Below are 19,501 nucleotides of genomic sequence, written 5' to 3' on the forward strand. Positions count from 1 at the left end.
TGATTCAACCCCTAGCCTGGGAACTTCCATATGCCGTGGGTACAGCCCTAAAAAGAGAGAGAGAGAGAGAGAAAAGAATCCCGGAAGAGAAGGTACCTTTTGATGGGCCCAGCTCATCCAGCCCTGTGCCTTTGTCAGAAACCATCCCGGGGAGACAAAATCCTCTCTTTCAAGCCCTCAGGGAAGAAGAAACAGAACCTCTCTCATCAGGTCACTTAACCTCAGGATTTGCTTCCTTCTTTCTGAACCACATTCCATGTGTAATTGAGAAGTGGTATCTGGGACAATGGTATGTGACAACCTCTGTGGCAAAGTGATGGAAGAGGACGTGGGAGACTGAATCTGGAAGGCTTTCTGATGACAGGAAATGGAGGTACACAAAGAAGTGGGGAGTGGCCAATGTTCCACCAGGTTGTGAGGCCAGAGAGGAATGGGGTCAGCCTGGCACAGCCACCACTGGAGACAGAGCGCTGTCAGCAAGCTATACCGTCAATAGCGGTGGCCCGCCAGTGGCTGTCAGCTGAGCAGCTCGGGGGAGCTGCTGGTGAAGGTGCTTTGTGAGTTCCTCCAGCACACCTTCAGGTTCCCAGGATGTGCCAGGGAACAGGAGGGGGCACGTGATAGAGGGGTGTCTGGCTCACCTGGAACTAGTGCATCCCCCAGCTTCCTCAGCTGAACAAATGCAGACAATGAATGACAGAAGACCAGCTGGTCGTCGGCAGCCGGGGATGCTTAGGGGAATCCACTCCGAAAGTGTGTCAGGTGTCGAGAGGGAAAGCCAGCTGAGCCTGCTCCTGGTGCCCAGCATCTCAGGCTAGAAGATTCGCCTTGCAGGGTATTTTAGAGCCTCTGCAATGCTTTCATACAGATTATTTCATATAATTAATTCTCAAAATGACATCGTGCATGCAGTTATCTCATGCTACGCATGAGCGAAGTGAGGTTTGGAGAATTTTAGCAATGTCTAAGGTCTACTGCCTCCGTGAGCAGTGCTCTTCCTCCCCCAGCTGCCTGCTGTTCCACACAGTGCTGGTTTGTAAAGGGCAGTCAGCCAGGCAAACAAGTTATTGATGCACAGACATACACACACATAGATGCCTGCACACACACACACACACACACACACACACACACACGTGGCCAAATGTCATTCATAATATCTTTTGTGTAAGAAATATTTTGGGGAAACTTCTCTTTAATGAAGTATGAAGGGATGTGTTTCTTATTTTTTCACTTTTTAGGGCCACACTGGAGGCATGTGGAGGATCCCAGGCTAGGGGTTGAATTGGAGCTACAGCTGCCAACCTATGCCGCAGCCACAGCAACTCAGGATCCGAGCTGCTTCTGCGACCTACACCACAGCTCACAGCAAAGCTGGATCCTTAACCCACTGAGCGAGGCTGCATGGATGCTAGTTGGGTTCATCATTGCTGAGCCACGATGTGAACATCCCAAGTTTTTTTTTTTTTTTTTAAAGGTAAATATCAAGGGTTTAAGAAAAAAAAGGAAAGTTAATGGGATGTGTTTATTCCCATTTAGAAGTCAGGCCTCAGCAGACTTGGTTGCTCCTGTAGCCACATAAGCCATTGCTCATCTCAGATTGTCTGGTCTTCTGTTCAAGAATTATGTGTCTAGGAGTTCCCACTGTGGCACAGTGGGTTAAGGATTCAGCATTGCTGCAACTGTGATGTAGGTCACAGCTGCAGCTTGGATTTGATCCCTGGCCCAGGAACTTCCATATGCCATGGGTGCAGGGGAAAAAAAAGAATTAGGTGCTTCTAACTCAGACCTTCAGTGCATAGAAGGTGTATCAAAAATCCCAGAAAGTGATGATATGGGCAAGAAAAAGAAGATGTTTTTGCTTTTTTATAAAGATAAAATTTATTTTTTATTTTTTAATAATTTTTATTTTTTCCATTATAGCCAATTTACAGTGTTCTGTCAATTTCTACTGTACAGCAAAGTGACCCAGTCATACATATATGCCTATATATATGTTCTTTTTCTCACATTCACAAGTGATTAGATAGAGTTCCCAGTGCTGTACAGTAGGATCTCATTGCTTATCCACTCCAAATGCAATAGTTTGCATCCACTAACCCCAAACTCCCTGTCCATCCCACTCCCTCCTCCTCCCCTTGGCAACCACAAGTCTGTTCTCCAAGTCCATGAGTTTCTTTTCTGTGGAAAGTTTCATTTATGCTTTATATTAGATTCTAGATATAAGTGATACTATATGGTATTTATCTTTCTCTTGCCGATTTACTTCACTTAATAAGAGAGTCTCTAGCTCCATCCATGTTGCTGCAAATGGCATTATTTTGTTCTTTTTTTTATGACTGAGTATTCCATTGTGTATGTGTACCACATCTTAATCCATTCATCTGTGATGGACATTTAGGTTGTTTCCAATGAAGACAAAATTTAAACAGCATGTGATAATTGCTTAAACAATTGAAATTTATTTGACTACTTCTTGCTGAAACAAAGGTCTTGTCTCTTAAGGTATCGAAGCAAATTAAAGCTGATCCGAGCTAAGGAAGAAGACAGTGGCCATTATACTATTGTAGTTCAGAATGAAGATGATGTCAAGAGCTATACTTTTGAACTCTTAACCCAAGGTATGTAAGGGTCGTATAAAGGTAATGCCAGCTCCGTTGGTGGGTGACAGAGTCACAGAGGACAGCCTGGTGCTTTTCTCCCAGCTCGTGGAGGGCAAAGCAGCTCTTTCAGTGGAGAAGCAGGGGCTGTAGGTGTCATATGTCAGGGATAGCTTCGTTGGATTTGTGAATCCACATAATTCCTGGAGGTTCCAGGCTGCCATGGGCCAGTCTGACTGGGAATTCCTAGGCTCTAGTAGTTTCCTTACCACCTGCTTCTCAATCTGGTACCTCTAGTAGGTGGAAGAGTGAAAGGATTCTTTTTGGTCTAGATGACCTTAGATTATTCTAGAGTGTTTTGGCCTTTTGGCTTAGCTTTTCTTATATTTTATTTTATTCCATTTAAATTTATTTTATTTCATTTCATTTCAATTTATTTCATTTCATTCCATTCCTTTTTACTTTATTTGTCTTTTTAGGGACACACCCATGGCATATGGAAGTTCCCAGGCTAGGGGTCGAATCAGAGCTGTAGCTGCTGGCCTACACCACATCCATAGCAACTCAGGAGCTGAACCTGGTCTGTGACCTACACTACAGCTCACAGCAATGCCGGATCCTTAACCCACTGAGCAAGGCCAGGGATCGAACCTTTGTTCTCTCCCTTGCTAGTTGGGTTCGTTACCACTGAGCCATGATGGGAACTCCTAGCTTTTCTTGTAGACCTTATTATACAGGGGCCCTTCCCAGAAATCAGTGTCCAAGTCTATTTACAGTCGCAGTTCAGCACCTTTTCATCGAGTATTTACCTTGGGCCATGCTACTGTCATAGGTAGTATAAGTATTAGCATATTTCTAACTTATTTGACCATAGGTTAAAAAAAAAGTCTTTATAACCTAATAATATCCCACAGATGCGCTTTGGTAAATGCTGCTTTAGATTATACCATTTAGCTGAATCCATTAGATGAATCCCAAGCCGTAACATAATTTTAAGCGCCTCCTTGCCTTTCAAGCCAAATAACCAAAAAGACTTTGTGCTTTCATCTCTCCAGATCTAAAACACTGCAGGACACAAATACCAAAACACTGAAACCATGACCATGCTCTTAACCAAGTGGGTCTGTCCAAACTGGAATTTATTTATTTATTTTTTTTTTGTTTTTGTTTTTTGTTTTTTGTCTTTATAGGGCTGCACCCGCGGCATATGGACATTCCCAGGCTAGGGGTCTAATCGGAGCTGTTGCTGCTGGCCTACACCACAGCCACAGCGACATCAGATCTGAGCCGCATCTTCGACCTACACCACAGCTCATGGCAACACCAGATCCTTAACCCAGTGTACTAGGCCAGGGATCAAACCCGCAACCTCATGGTTCTTAGTCGGATTTGTTTCCACTATGCCATGACGGGAGCTCCCAAACTGGAATGTTTTTATGCACACAACTGGTCTCAGCACCCTCTTGGGTGATTGCTTGATTTGGAGGTTTGAATGCCACACAGACAAGCTTGAACTCACCTTGCACTGTGTGGTTCCCAGAAGTTCTAGGACACAAACCATTCAGTCTGATTTCTTTTCACCTCTTGCAGTTCCATCCTCTATTCTGGACTTGGTCGACGACCACCACGGCTCTAATGGGGAACAGACTGTGAGGTGCACGGCTGAAGGGACCCCTCTTCCTGATATCGAGTGGATGATTTGCAAGGATATTAAGAAGTATGGAAACCACATGTTCCTTTTTCGTTTGTGGTCAGACTGTTTCTTCCTTGGCACAAAGGTCCTCAAATGCATTTTATTTCTTTGGCTGGCCATTTTTGGGGGTGCTTGTGATTCTTATTTGGCCTCCATCTCATAAACTATAAGATAGGATTCCAAACATGGACTGTGTGTGTGTGCGTGTGTTTCCCCACACATGTACAGGCACTTTTATGTTCATGAATAGCTGTAAGAAGGTCTACAACTTTCATCAGATTCTCAAAGGGTCTTTCTTTTTCTTTCTTTCTTTTTTTTTTTTTTTTTTTTTTTGTCTTTTTGCCTTTCCTAGGGCCACTCCCACAGCATATGGAGGTTCCCAGGCTAGGGATCTAATCAGAGCTGTAGCCACCGGCCTACACCACAGCCACAGCAACACGGGATCCAAGCCACATTTGCGACCTACACCACAGCTCACAGCAATGTGGACCCTTAACCCACTGAGCAAGGCCAGGGATCGAACCTGCAACCTTGTGGTTCCTAGTCGAATTCATTAACCACTGAGCCACAGCGGGAACTCCTCAAAGGGTCTTTAAAGAACTACTCTAAGGATTTTTACTACCCTAGCGCACATTTTCACAACATACTTTGTATAAGGCGAACTTTACTTGGTGGCTAGACTGGCCTGTGACCATAAATGAAAGTGACCTCTCCCAACCTGCTGTGGTGGTAGGAGTTAATACCCGAGTTCCTCCTTCGCCCCCATCCCTCACCCTTCTCCAGCGGGCATGTGAGTGGCATGTTCAAATGCCCACTGTGGTGCCTGCTGTGCTTAGAAGCCTTGGAGCTTCTCCTGGAGGCTGAGACTCCTCGACTTATCCCCTCCTGGGCCTAAAGGCCCTGGACTCACATCCTAACTGGAGCCAGAATCTAGGTTCAACTCTAGTGATACCAGAGGGGGTCTTTATAGTGTTGGTGGAAAGATGGGAGGGCACCAGGCCTTTTCAGAGGGGAAGGATGTTGGGATAGTTAAACATCCTTTTTTTTCTTTTTTTTTTCCCCTGGTGTTCCTATGACTTGGGCAATTTCCCAGGCTAGGGGTCGAACTTGCGCCACAGCAGTGACAATGCCAGACCCTAGGCCACCAGGGAACTCCTAGTTAAACATTCTTTTTTTTTTTTTTAGGGCCATACGTGGAGCCTATGGATGTTCCCAGACTAGGGATCAAATCGAGCTACAGCTGCCGGCCTATACCATGCAGGATCTGAGCCACATCTGTGACCTACACCACAGCTCATAGCAACACCGGATCCTTAACCTACTGAGCAGGGCCAGGGATGGAATCTGCATCATAATGGATACTAGTTGGGTTTGTTACCACTGAGCCATAATGGGAACTCCTAGTTAAACATTCTTGAAGTCCAGTTTGCTCATGGTTCAAGGCTTGGGATGCATAGTTCCCAAGATAGAACTTGTTTATTACTCCCTTGCCTTCATAAACAGTTAACTTTTACTTACCTACATGTAGGTTATTCTCTCTTGGAGAGTAAGTTTTAATGTTAATCTGCACATAAAATAAGAGAACAGACCTCTGGTTGCCGAGGGCAAGGGGGAGGGAGTGGGATGGACTCGGAATCTGGGGTTCATAGATGCAAACTATTGCCTTTGGAATGTATAAGCAATGAGATCCTGCTGTATAGCACTGGGAACTGTATCTGGTCACTTGTGATGGAGCATGATGGAGGATAATGTGAGAAAAAGAATGAATATATGTATGTGTGACTGGGTTACTTTGCTGTACAGTAGAAAATTGACAGAATACTGTAAAGCAGCTATAATGGAAAAAATAAAAATCATTTAAAAAAATAAAGAGGGAGTTCCCATCACGGCTCAGTGGTTAACCAATCCGACTAGGAACCACAAGGTTGCAGGTTCGATCCCTGGCCTCACTCAGTGGGTTAAGGATCCAGCCTTGCCATGAGCTGTGGTGTAGGTTGAAGACATGGCTTGGATCCTGTGTTGCTGTGGCTGTGGTGTAGGCCGGCGGCTACAGCTCCAGTTGGACCCCTAGCCTAGGATCCTCCATATGCCGCAGGTGCGGCCCTAGAAAAGACAAAAAAAGAAAAGAAAAGAAAAAAAAGAAAATCAACCTGTAACCACCCCCAGTGCAGACAAGGTCAGGCTGGCTTGCCCTCTTAGATGATTCTCACTGCTCCACTGATGCCTGTGACTTCCTGCAATGGGCTCCATAGCGCTGCCCCTTTTCTCTCTCCAGATGTAATAATGAAACTTCCTGGACGATTTTGGCCAATAACGTTTCAAATATCATCACGGAGATCCACCCCCGAGACAGAAGCACGGTGGAGGGCCAGGTGACATTCGCCAAAGTGGAGGAGACCGTTGCAGTCCGATGCTTGGCTAAGAACCTCCTTGGGGTTGAGAGCCGAGAGCTGAAGCTGGTGGCTCCCAGTGAGTAGCCCACCGGTCAGGGCAACGCTGACATCAGCAAGCCCTTCCTCCCTCAGGCAGACCTTTGAATCCCAGATGCATTCAGCTCTGGATGCTCTTAAAGGGCTTTCTCTGAGCATCTGTGCAGGAGCCTTTTCAGATTCGGATCCCAGACTCATCTTACAGAGGCCCCTTGGCATTTTGCTGGTCTGGCCGAATAGCTACCCAGTCTCTTTGGGCTGAGCGTGGGGGATGGAGGATGGGGAAAAAGGCTCTAATGCCTTGTTGCTCCTTAGATGAGTTGGAGACAGTTTGGAGCCTTAAAGAAAAAATGAAGCGAAAAGCAATACAAAGTACAACCTTTCAAAATAAACTGAAGTTTCTGAACTAATGATAACTCTCCATCTCACTGATCAGTCTTTGTATTCTAATTCACATTCTGGCCAGACAGGTTAATGTCGGAACACTTTTGGGGACAGTATTGTGTTCCCAATGGCATTTTGTCCCTTTTGCTGCCAAGAGAAGAATTGGATACGGATAACTGAGAGAGGGTCTTGCCCATCCCTAAAATGAGCTGAGCAGTTCTGATCTTCCCCTATCCAGTAGTGAGAGAGTTCTGGCCCAGAAACAGCCCCCCTGCCTCCCTGCCCCTCTGCGTGTTTGTGCAAATTCTCCACCGCGCCTCTCTCTCTCTCGCCCTCCAGCTCTGCGTTCCGAACTTACGGTGGCGGCAGCCGTCCTGGTGTTGCTGGTGATTGTGATCATCTCCCTTATTGTCCTGGTTGTCATTTGGAAACAGGTAGATATTTTCAAAAAGAACTAAACATCTTTGAAACCAGTGAGAACAGGAGCAACCTTAGGTCAGTGCTTGGCACAGAGGAGTTCAGGAATTATACGATGCATGAACATGGTTGAATCTCACTGTGTTGTCACTTTGCTGCTGCGGCTGAGCTTTGGTACATTCGGATGTCAGTCATTTACCAGTTCTCTGTCCTGGTCATTTATAGAAACCCAGGTATGAAATTCGTTGGAGAGTCATTGAGTCAATCAGCCCCGATGGACATGAATATATTTATGTGGACCCGATGCAGCTGCCTTATGACTCGAGGTGGGAGTTTCCAAGAGATGGACTAGTGCTTGGTAAGCTCTTGGTGGGGTGCTCCCCCACTGACTCTCCCCCCTCCCCTTTTTAGGGCTGCACCTGTGGCATATGAAAGTTCCCAGGTGAGGGGTTGAACCTGAGCTGTAGCTGCTGGCCTACACCACAGCCACAGCAATGCCAGATCTGAGCCGTGTCTGCATCCTCATGGCTCCTAGTCAGGTTTGTTAACTCTGAACCCCGACAGGAACTCCCCAAAGGCATTTTTAAATTGTTCATTTGTTTCATTCCAAGGTTACAGCCAGGTTAGGTCTTAGAGAGGTACACTGAAAACAAACAAGACACCCCAGCTGTATCCCGTATACCTGGGAGCTAAGCTTTCTTTATGATACTTTCTCCCGTTTTACAAAAAGGCATTAGAAGCTTAGGGTAATTAAAAAATAATAAAATAAGGAGAAAAAGACAACAACCCTAATAAGTCAAGAGGCATTTCTGTGTCTCTCTGTCCCTGTGGATTGGGGAAGTTGCTGGGGAAGCAGTACCTTTCCAGAAACACTTTTCAGCCATGCACACATGCAATCAGAGGCAGTGTGGGCTGTGAGTGTCTTTTTCTTTCTTTTTTCTTTTTTTTTTTTTTTTTGTCTTTTTACAGCCTCACTGATGGCATATGGAAGTTCCCAGGCTAGGGGTCAAATCAGAGCTGTAGCTGCCGGGCTACACCACAGCCACAGCAACGTGGGATCCGAGCCATGTCTGAGCCCTACAAAACAGCTCCCAGCAATGCTGGATCCTTAACCCACTGAGCGAGGCCAGCGATCAAACCTGCATCCTCATGGATACTGGTCAGATTTGTTTCTGCTGTGCCACAAGGGGAACGCCCATAGAATCCGTCCCTGGCTTGGCTCTGTGTGGTGAGACTGCCCATTCTGGGAAACGTCTGTTTCAGACCGTGAGCTGTTTAGGCGTGGATATGATAGCTTCCATTTCTTTCTGTATCTCCCAGCATCAGGCCAAGGGTTGTGCTCCTTGGCCATGTTTAGCCTTTGCTTTTCCCAGTCTTCCCAACAAACAAGTAGTTAGGGTGCCAGCCCTAAGTTTCCTTCATCACTGCTTGGAATCAGTGATGTCTTTTCTTTCTTTCTTTTTTTCTTGTTTGGCCGCCCCTCAGCCTATGGTATTCCCGGGGCCAGGGATCAGATCTGAGCCACAGTTGCAACCTCTGCTGCAACTGTAGCAATGCCAGATCCTTCTAACGCCCTGTGGTGGTCCAGGGATTGAACCTGCCTCTTGGCGCTGCAGAGATGCCACTGATCCTGTGGTGCCACAGCAGGCACTCCTCAGTGATGTCTTGAATACTGAAGTATTGCTGGGGGATAAGGGCTTATTGATGCAAAAATGCTTCTGTTTGCATTCGGAAAACAGAAGGGTAGAGAACCTGGAAGTTTGGGCCAGAGCCACGGAGAGCAAGAGCTGGTAGACAGAGCGCTCACACTGGGGAGGGCTGCAGCCTTCCTTTCCCCCGGCGGCTGTGTTTTCCTTTCCGTTGCAAATGTTATTTGACAAAAGCAATTACAGTAATTTCCTTCCCTGTGGGCTCAATTCTGGATTTGACATTATGACTTGGAGGAATCATTATGCTTCCTCCATACGGGAAACACACGACCCAGCTATGCACTCCCGAGCCATTGGCCGAGGTAAATGAAGCTGCTGGGATGCCCGATTCTGCCCGTGTTAAAGGTTCTGGTTGCCCACAGGTCGGATCCTGGGGTCTGGTGCGTTTGGGAAAGTGGTTGAAGGAACTGCCTATGGATTAAGCCGGTCCCAACCTGTCATGAAAGTAGCTGTGAAGATGCTAAAACGTAAGTGCCCTTTTCTGGGTTTTACTTTGAACATGGAGATATTAAATAAATTGCTCTATACCATGTAGCCAGTAAATGCCAAATTTAGGACAAATTGAGCTCTTGGTTTTTCGACGCTAGGTTTTATGTATGTATATTTAGACTCCTTTTAGATAATTAGACTCGATTAGTTTTTTTTTTTTTTTTTTTTTTTTTTTTTTTTTTTTTTTTTTGGTCTCTTTAGGGCGACACCTGCAGCATATGGAATTTCCCAGGCTCAGAGTCGAATGGCAGCTGCAGCTGCTAGTCTACACCACAGCCACAGCAACGCTACATCCTTAACCCACTGAGTGAGGCCAGGGATCGAACGCTCATGCTCATGAACACTAGTCGGGTTCATTACTGCTGAGCCACAACTGGAACTCTCAAGGTTTAACTAGACTGTTCTTATTGCCTATATGTTGGAAAATCAAGAGTTATTTTTCATGGCTTCTTTTTAACCAAAGACTAGGGATAATTATTAGAGCTTAAACTGAGTTGCTATCTGCTTCTCTTTTAGGCTGGTGGTAAACAAAATGATATCTGTCATAGGATTTTTCTGTAATTGGGGCTGTTTTCTGGAAAGTGGGTAGCTCAGTTGAACTGATAGGTGATTTTATTTCTTCAACAGCCACAGCCAGATCCAGTGAAAAACAAGCTCTCATGTCTGAACTGAAGATAATGACCCATCTGGGGCCACATTTAAACATTGTGAACCTGCTGGGAGCCTGTACCAAGTCAGGTAGGATTGTCATAGAACACTGGTTGTGGAGTTCCCGTTGTGGTGCAGTGGAAATGAATCCAACTAGGAACCATGAGGTTTCGGGTTCGATCCCTGGCCTCGTTCGGTGGGTTAAGGATCTGGCGTTGCCATGAGCTGAGGTGTAGGTCACAGACGCGGCTTGGATCCCATGTTGCAGTGGCTGTGGCGTAGGCTGGCAGCTGTAGCTCTGATTAGACCTCTAGCTTGGGAACCTCCATATGCCACGAGTGTGGCCCTAAAAAGATCCCCCCCTCAAAAAAAAGAAAAAAAAAAAAAAAAAAAAAAAAAGAAAAAACACTGTGGTTGTGAAGACTGTCCAGGCTTTTTAATCTCCAAACATGGCAGCAATCAGAAGTCCCTGAAATGGAGCTGTTGACCGGATTCCATTGAGGCAAGCAAGCTCCCTGTTTGTTTGTTTGTTTGTTTCTTTCTTTCTTTCTTTTCTTTTTTTTTTTTTTTGCTGCATCCACAGCATACAGAAGTTCCCAGGCCCAAAAAGGAATCCATACCACAGCAGCCACATGAGCCACAGACATGGCAACACTGGATCCTTAAGCTTTACCCCACCAGGGAACTCCAAAGTTCCCTGTTCCGGAGCATCCTCTCTGGACAGCTGCAAAGGCAACAATTCATGGCTTTTCTGTTCTTCATGTTCATGCTCACCTCCAACTGGTTTTGGTCCCCCACAGGCCCCATTTACATCATCACTGAGTACTGCTTCTATGGGGATTTGGTCAACTATTTGCACAAGAATAGAGACAGCTTCCTGAGCCGCCACCCAGAGAAGCCAAAGAAGGAGCTGGACATTTTTGGACTGAACCCCGCTGATGAGAGCACACGGAGGTAGGTGCAGAAAGATGCTGCTGCGAATCATTGCTGTAGGAGACTCACCAATGGAGAGAACCCATGTCCTGAGAGAGGCCAGGCCAGCAGATTCACTGCCAGGAGGGAGCAAGACTTAGAGTCAACCATGCTGCTTCATCCCGTGCCATTTGCTACCAGGTATCTGGTGTCTGCAGGTGTTTGGGTCCAGGATATGACCATGTTGGAGGAAGGCTTACTGATAGGTTTGAGTAAGAGTTGGAATTGTTTTGGAAGCCCATTTGCTACTTATGAGTGGTCTACTTAAGGCCTTCAAATGTGTCTCTGGCCAAGGATGCCTCTGTGGAAATCCTGAGGATTTCCAAGCTTGAAATACTGGTCCTTGCTGAACCTGGGCTTGTCAGTCAGGCCAATGAAGTGATGGTTCCTGCTGTAGAAATCTCAAGTGGCTGAAAAGACCTCTGTAGATATGAAGTTCTGTAAGATCAGAAAGTATAGTTCCTGTGGTGGCCCAGTGGTTATGAACCCAACTAGTATCCATGAAGGTGTGGGTTGGATCCCTGGCCCTGTTCAGTGAGTTAAGGATACGGCATTGCTGTGTGCTTTGGTGTAGGTCACAGACATGGCTCAGATGTGGTGTTGCTGTCGCTGTGGTGTAGGCTTCAGCTGCAGCTCCAATTCGATTCCTAGCCTGGGAACTTCGGTATGCTGAGGGTGTAGCCATAAAAAAAAAAAAAAAAAAAAAAAGCTGGATGAACACCAAACTGGTGCTAAATTTATCAAGTGGCAGGAATTGTCTGCCCAGGCCCGTTTGTCACGTGGTGCAGGTTTGTGGCTGGTGAAAGCAGAAAAATGACATAACAGTGGAGTTGAGATGGTCTGTGTTTGTGTGATGGCTGATTAACACTCATCTCCCTGTTTGGACACCCCCTCGAAGGGCCGGGTGGTTGTGCTTTTTTGCTCCCCTGCCATCCCTATCCCCCCACAGCCTGGCATACGATAGGTACCCGGCCATCACTGACCCAAAGCTGGATGATCCCTCCAGGGGGGCACCCTGGCTAAGCCTTCTTTTTCTGTTTTACAGTTATGTTATTTTATCTTTTGAAAACAATGGTGACTACATGGACATGAAGCAAGCTGACACCACCCAGTATGTCCCCATGTTGGAAAGGAAAGAAGTTTCTAAATACTCAGACATCCAGAGATCACTGTATGATCGCCCAGCCTCATATAAGAAGAAATCCATGCTAGGTAAAGAAAGATGTCTTTGCTCACACTTTGGGTGTTCAGATGTTCCAGTGGTTTAATATGATGCTTAAAATATTCTGAAGATGGTGAGCAGGCCTGGTGAGTAGGATTGCCAGGCCACACTGTCCCTAACTGCACAGCCAGGTCTGTGACGTGTTTCTGAAGGTCTTTGGCCTGTGAACTGAAAAGAACAAAAAGAATAAAGATAGGGAGTTCCCAATGTGGTGCAGCGGAAACGAATCTGACGAGGATCCACGAGAACGTAGGTTCGATCCCTGGCCTCGCTCCGTGGGTTAAGGGTCCGGCGTTGCTGTGAGCTGTGGTGTAGGTCACAGATGTGGCTCGGATCTGGTGTTGCTGTGGCTGTGGCGTAGGCCAGCAGCTACAGCTCTGATTCCACCACCCCTAGCCTGGGAATCTCCATATGCCACAAGTGCACCTATAAAAAGAAAAGAAAAAAAAAAAAGAAATAAAGACAGAATGAATGCAATGGATTTTTCAGACTTTAAATATAATTATTTTATTTCATTAATTAAATGTTACTTTTTTCTTCTTATTTTATTGAGATATCATTGACATATAAGACTATAGAATTTTATGTGTACAGCGTGATGATTTGACTTACAAATGTCATGAAATGATTACCACAATAAGTTTAGTGAACATTCATCATCTCACATTGATACAAAATAAAATTTTTTTATGAGAACTAGAATTTGCTCTCGTAACTTTCATATATAACATAGAGCGGTGCTAATTATATTAATCCTGTGGTACGTTATATCCCTGTAATGTACATTTTAAAATATAATTCATTTTAAAGAATTGTTTATTCTTTTTTTTTTTTTTTTTTTTTTTTTTGTCTTTTGTTGTTGTTGTTATTGCTATTTCTTGGGCCGCTCCTGCGGCATATGGAGGTTCCCAGGCTAGGGGTTGAATCGGAGCTGTAGCCACCGGCCTACGCCAGAGCCACAGCAACGCGGGATCTGAGCCGCGTCTGCAACCTACACCACAGCTCACGGCAAGGCCGGATCCTTAACCCACTGAGCAAGGGCAGGGATCGAACCTGCAACCTCATGGTTCCTAGTCGGATTCATTAACCACTGCGCCACGACGGGAACTCCAAGAATTGTTTATTCTGATAAATTGATCGTCATTTTTTGCTGTTAAGATGGCTTTTTCTTTCTTTCATTGAAAGTATGGTGATAATTGATGTTTTTCTCCTCAGTGCCCTTACTTGGCAATATTAAAACCTGGCAATTCCATGTTGGTTCCTAATATTATTTTTTTAAGTTAATTATGTAAATCTCTAATATCTATGAGCTCAATAGCCCTTGCTTTTAACTTTGCTAATATCCTATCTGTCATAGAAACTGGAAAGGAGACAGTTTGAGGTTATATTTCCTGACAGGGATGTTGGGTGTTTCCATTGAATGTTGTCTGAAGGAAGATCCGTCTGTTTTCAAAGCACATGAGCATGTGGCAGGGCTGAATTGATTTATAAACTCCGGGGAGCCTAGCTGATGTCCATGCCAGATGGACCACCCCACATCTGCTGGAGGGGGGCCCCTCCAGGGTTCTGGTCTCATCACCAGCCTGGAGTTGGGGCGGGGGGGGGGGGGAGCTGCTGTGGATCCGACCATGACTTGTCCCATGGTTTTGTACTCGTGGGTTTCAGCTTCCCCTTGGTCCATGCCAAAAGGTGTTGAGCTGCCAGGGAAATTGTTTTGAAAAATCACTAACATATTCTGAATGCTTACAGGGTTCTGAAGTGAAAGGTACAATTCATTAAAAAAAAAAAAAAAAGAATGTGCTTGTTTTGCAAAGCGTAGTACATAATAATATTTTCCACTGCTGCAGCTCCAAGTTCCATTCACTTCCCATTGCCAACTGGGTAAACTTCCAAACCTTTTAAAAGATTAGCCAATAAGACTAGTCGGAATCAGCACTTCCTCTCCTCTCCTGTGTTGTTAAAAATAGTTTACATTGCTTTCCAGGCTGGACCTGGCTCCAGATGTCAGGGGAACCTGATTCACGCTCAGGCCAGGCCCAGTTGGCAGGCAGACCATTGCTTTCTGGCTGGAAAAATGTGAATGGCTGCAGCTCCTCTTCAGTTGCCTGAACTTGTTCAAAAAGCACTGAGAACTGCTGGCCTAGATTGCCTCCTTCCTCGAAAACCCTGGGACCCTTCCAGATGGGACCAGCGGGGGGAACGTGGACAAGTTACGAAGAAAGGGAACTGCATGCAAAGTCTTTGGCATTGATCTTTAAAAGTGCTGCCTCCAGTCTGACTGGTTGCTAATTTTATTCATGAAATAAGCCAAGTACTATGGAGGTAGCTTTAAAGGAAAAAAATAAAGCAATTCTAGAAGCTGATTTTTCAAAGAGCCCTCATGTACATTCAACATGGAAAGGGTGTGTGTGCGTGTGTGTGTTTTAAAGGTAGCTGAGCTGACTTGCTACTTAGGGTTGAAAAAAGAAATTCGGGAGGCCAACAACAAAATATGTGTGAGAACTCATGAGACTGGTTCTTATGTGTGTGTGTATACATATATATACACACACACGTACACACACACACATAAATATACACACACATATACACACACACATACACATATGTACATACATATACACACACACACTCATATACACATATACACACACACAAATATACACACACATAAATACACACACATATACACACACATATATGCACACATAAATATACACACACATATACACATATAAATATACACATGTACATATATGCACATACACACAGACACACACACACATATATACACATACATATATTTATTTTCATACACACATTTAAACCAGGTATATGTTTCAGCAGATGCATTTCTTTTCCTTTTTTTGGCCATGCCTGTGGCATATGGAAGTTCCTGGGCCAGGATCAAACCCATGTCGCAGCAGCGACCCAAGCCATTGCAGTGACACCACCAGATTCTTCACCTGCTGCACCATAAAAGGAACTCCGATGTATTTCTTTTTAAAGAGAGTCCTCTGGCCTAGTTTACACATCCACCCGTGAGGTCTAGAAACTCGTAAGAGAATGATTTTAGGTATGTTCTTTGGAGAAGCCTCCGCAGCCCGAGTGGCCCAGGCCCTCGTGGGCATCACAGTGGGCGATGCCCATGCTGTCCACCAGCACTGACACACTTCCTTGCATCCTTGCAGACTCTGAAGTCAAAAACCTCCTTTCGGACGATAACTCTGATGGCCTTACTTTGTTGGATCTGTTGAGTTTTACCTATCAAGTTGCCCGAGGAATGGAGTTTCTGGCTTCAAAAAATGTAAGTGTGGGAGTTCCCGTCATGGCTCAGTGGGAACAAACCCGACTAGGATCCATGAGGCCGTGAGGATGTGGGTTCGATCCCTGGACTTGCTCAGTGGGTTAAGGATCCAACGTTGCCATGAGCTGTGATGTAGGTTGCAGATGTGGCTTGGATCCCGAGTTGCTGTGGCTATGGTGTAGGCCAGCTGCAGCTCCAATTCAGCCCCTAGCCTAGGAACCTCCATATGCCACGGGCGCGGCCCTAGAAAGATTTAAATATATATATATATATATATATGTGTGTTCAGGGGACAGAGACCTCTTGAGACCCAGGCCACAGTTCTGAGTGAGGTGAGCATGGGAGGGAGGTGGTGGAGAAGCCAGGAGCCATGGCTGCCTCCTCTTCCCTGAAGCAGAGCAGGGAGTCCCAGGGTCAGGTGCCTGCTTTTCTCCAGGCCTGCTTTGTCCCTTTGGTGAGGGGACCAGGCTAGAGCCCAGAGGGCTGAGCTCCTGATGCCAGCACAGCCTCCGTGAGGCGCATGGGGCAGCTTCAAGCGTGCCTATGGGGTGGCCAGTCTTGCAGGGGTGATGCTCTCTGATGGCAGGTAGATTGTCCCTGTTCCTTCTTGCCTTTCTTTGCAGTGTGTCCACCGAGACCTGGCTGCTCGGAACGTCCTCCTGGCACAAGGGAAGATTGTGAAGATCTGTGACTTTGGCCTGGCCAGGGACATCATGCATGACTCGAATTACGTGTCAAAAGGCAGTGTAAGTGCATTTGCCTTGTTTGGCGTGCTCGCCCTCCCTCTCTTGACTCTCTGAAAGCAGGTGTTGCTTCTAGCTCTTGAGTGCTCAGATATTTAACACAGAGCCCATGAGATCTGTGAGTGGGCTCTAGGGGTCAATATGAAAAGCACAACCTCTACAGGAGTTCCTGTTGTGGCTCAATGGGTGAAGAACCTGACTAGTAATCACAAGGATGCAGGTTTGATCCCTGGCCTCACTCAGTGGATTAAGGATCTGGCATTGCTGCAAGCTGCAGCATAGGTTGCAGATGCAGCTCGGATCCCACGTTGCTGTGGCTGTGGTGTAGGCCAGAAGCTGTAGCTCTGATTTGACTCCTAGCCTGGGAACTTCCTTATGCCTCGGGTGTGGCCCAAAAAAAAAAAAAAAAAGGGAGAGAGTGATTTTGTTCTACATTTGAACTTTCTCCCCACCCCATCTACCTCTCAGCAGATGAAGTAGCTTGGGGTGCATCTGCCAGCTGTGGGTACAGTTCCAAATCACCCCACCACACTGGTTGTGAGTCTGTCCACAGAGCTGCCACGTCTCCCTAGAGAAGGATTCTGGTCTGTGTCTGTGCTCTGTTTCTTGTACTCTCTGGCCATGATCTGTAGCTTTAGGCACTTTGAACAAATCAGTGGACCTTGGTGGAGCCAATTTCCCACCTGTTCAAAAAGGTCATGTATCTCTGTTATTTCTCCAGCAATTTTTTTTTTTCTCCCCAGCAATCTTAGGAGGCTGAAGGATGCTACTGTGGCTACTTTATGTGTCTGCCTCAGTTTGGTATTCCCACTGACATTTGGACCAGCCACTCCAAAGAGGCTGCAAAATGACCCTAATGCCGTAGTCTTTGTATGAGTAGGAAGTGACTATTTGGCTGTCAGATCACTGGGTCTGTTCTTAATTTTGTTCCTAGGAACTCCAAAAATAAGGGAGGGTCTATTTAGGGCTCACACTTTTGGGGTAAAAATTTAAGATTAAATATCTTTTTTTTTTTTTTTCCAGGGCCTCACCCGCAGCACATGGAGGTTCCCAGACTAGGGGTAGAATCGGAGCTGTAGCTGCCAGCCTACACCACAGCCACAGCAATGCCAGATTCGAGCCGAGTCTGCAACTGACACACTGCAGCTCACGGCAATGCTGGATCCTTAACCCACTGAGCGAGGCCAGGGATAGAACCTGCGTCCTCATGGGTGCTAGTCAGATTTGTTTCCACTGAGCCATGATGGGAATGCCAAGATTAAATATCTTTGGTTGTTATTCCTTGGGAGGGCATAAGAGGCAACCGGGACCATCCATCATTTATCAAATATGCATTGAGGACCCACTAGGTGCCAGGCACTCTGCTGAGTGCCCGCGGTATAGAAGTGAACTAAACAGAGACCTTTGTGTAGGGCAAGGTTACTAGTTAGTGCAGGTGATTATTGGCCCAGAGGGAACCCCTTTCTGTTTCTGCTGCAGTAGATCGTCGGTGTGTATGCTGCGTTTAATGTCCATTCCTCTTCCCTGCAGACTTTCCTCCCGGTGAAGTGGATGGCTCCTGAGAGCATCTTTGACAACCTCTACACCACACTGAGCGACGTCTGGTCTTACGGCATTCTGCTCTGGGAGATCTTTTCCCTTGGTATGGGCCTGGCATCTCTGCTTGTTTGGGTTGTTCTAGAACCGCACTAAAAGGGAGTCGCTGTGTTTCCCCAAACTCCAGGATGTAAACAGCATTAGGAGGAGTTCCCACTGTGGCATGCTGGGTTAAGAACCCAACTGTACCAGCTTGGGCTGCTGCAGAGGTGTGAGTTCCATCCCCAGCCCAGCGCAGTGGGTTAAAGGACCCGGTGTTGCCACAGTTGGGGCTTGGATTTAGTCTCTGGCCTGGGAACGTCCATATGCCGCAGGTGCGGCCACTTAAAAATACATCAGTATTGGAGTTCCTGTCGTGGCACAGCGGAAACAATTCCGACTAGGAACCAGGAGGTTGCGGGTTCGACCCCTGGTCTCGATCAGTGGGTTAAGGATCTGGTGTTGCCATAAGCTGTGGTGTAGGTTGCAGACGCGGCTCGGATCTGGCATTGCTGTGGCTCTGGCGTAGGCTGGTGGCTACAGCTCTGATTCAGCCTCTAGCCTGGGAACCTCCATCTGCCATGGGTGTGGCCCTAAAAAGACAAAAGACCAAAAAAAAAAAAAAAAATAATCAACGTCAAGATACCTGTGGTGCGTCAAATGCACCACAGCCAATTTACATCACACGTTAATTGCACTTGATGGCTAGTGCACCCCTGTGCAGACTGAGAAGGGGTCTTGGGGGGCTGTGCCCTCAGCCCTGGCCTTTGCCCCTCCTTTCCTCTGGGCTACATTAGAGAGACTTGGTCCACTAGAGATGCTTCTGATGACATCATTCACTGGCTGCTTCTTCACCTTGATCTTGGGTTAAGTGGGGTCACCAGTGGAGAGTTGCCTCTCCCTCACCTTACAGTGATGGATACCCAGTGAAAAGTAGCTCGGTAAGGGAAATGGCACGATTCCTGTCCTGGCCTCTCTGGAGGACAGAAACCTAGTCATTCATTCAGCGAGGCTCTAGGAAGTGAACAACACAGGTGCCTTGAGCTGGCAAATGAAGGCCTTACGAGAGGGGTGCCCTCTGGGGAGATAGGCCTTACGAGAGGGGTTCACCTGGGGAGATAGGACTTACTCACTTAGTGATCAACTGTGTGGTCCCAATTTTAACATATTACTATTATTATTTTGCTTTTTATTTTTTATTTTATTTGCTTTTTAGGGCCACACGTGGCGTATGGAAGTTCCCAGGCCAGGGGTCAAATTGGAGCTACAGCTGCCGGCCTGTGTCACAGCCACAGCAACACCAGATCTGAGCC

General features: G+C 46.4%; 1 protein-coding gene across 1 annotated transcript in view; it reads left to right on the plus strand.

The window, feature by feature from the left end:
* PDGFRA (platelet-derived growth factor receptor alpha) overlaps positions 1–19,501 on the plus strand; it is a 54,873-nt gene that overhangs the window by 20,464 nt on the left and 14,908 nt on the right. Inside the window, 12 exon segments of the mRNA NM_001315756.1 lie at positions 2,506–2,621; positions 4,191–4,317; positions 6,569–6,762; positions 7,446–7,540; positions 7,749–7,881; positions 9,595–9,699; positions 10,349–10,459; positions 11,170–11,323; positions 12,387–12,553; positions 15,755–15,870; positions 16,494–16,616; positions 18,144–18,255. Of these exon segments, the coding sequence (NP_001302685.1) occupies positions 2,506–2,621; positions 4,191–4,317; positions 6,569–6,762; positions 7,446–7,540; positions 7,749–7,881; positions 9,595–9,699; positions 10,349–10,459; positions 11,170–11,323; positions 12,387–12,553; positions 15,755–15,870; positions 16,494–16,616; positions 18,144–18,255 (1,553 nt within the window).

The sequence above is a fragment of the Sus scrofa genome, chromosome 8 (assembly GCF_000003025.6).
Source record: "Sus scrofa isolate TJ Tabasco breed Duroc chromosome 8, Sscrofa11.1, whole genome shotgun sequence".
NCBI classification, from domain to species: Eukaryota; Metazoa; Chordata; class Mammalia; order Artiodactyla; family Suidae; genus Sus; species Sus scrofa.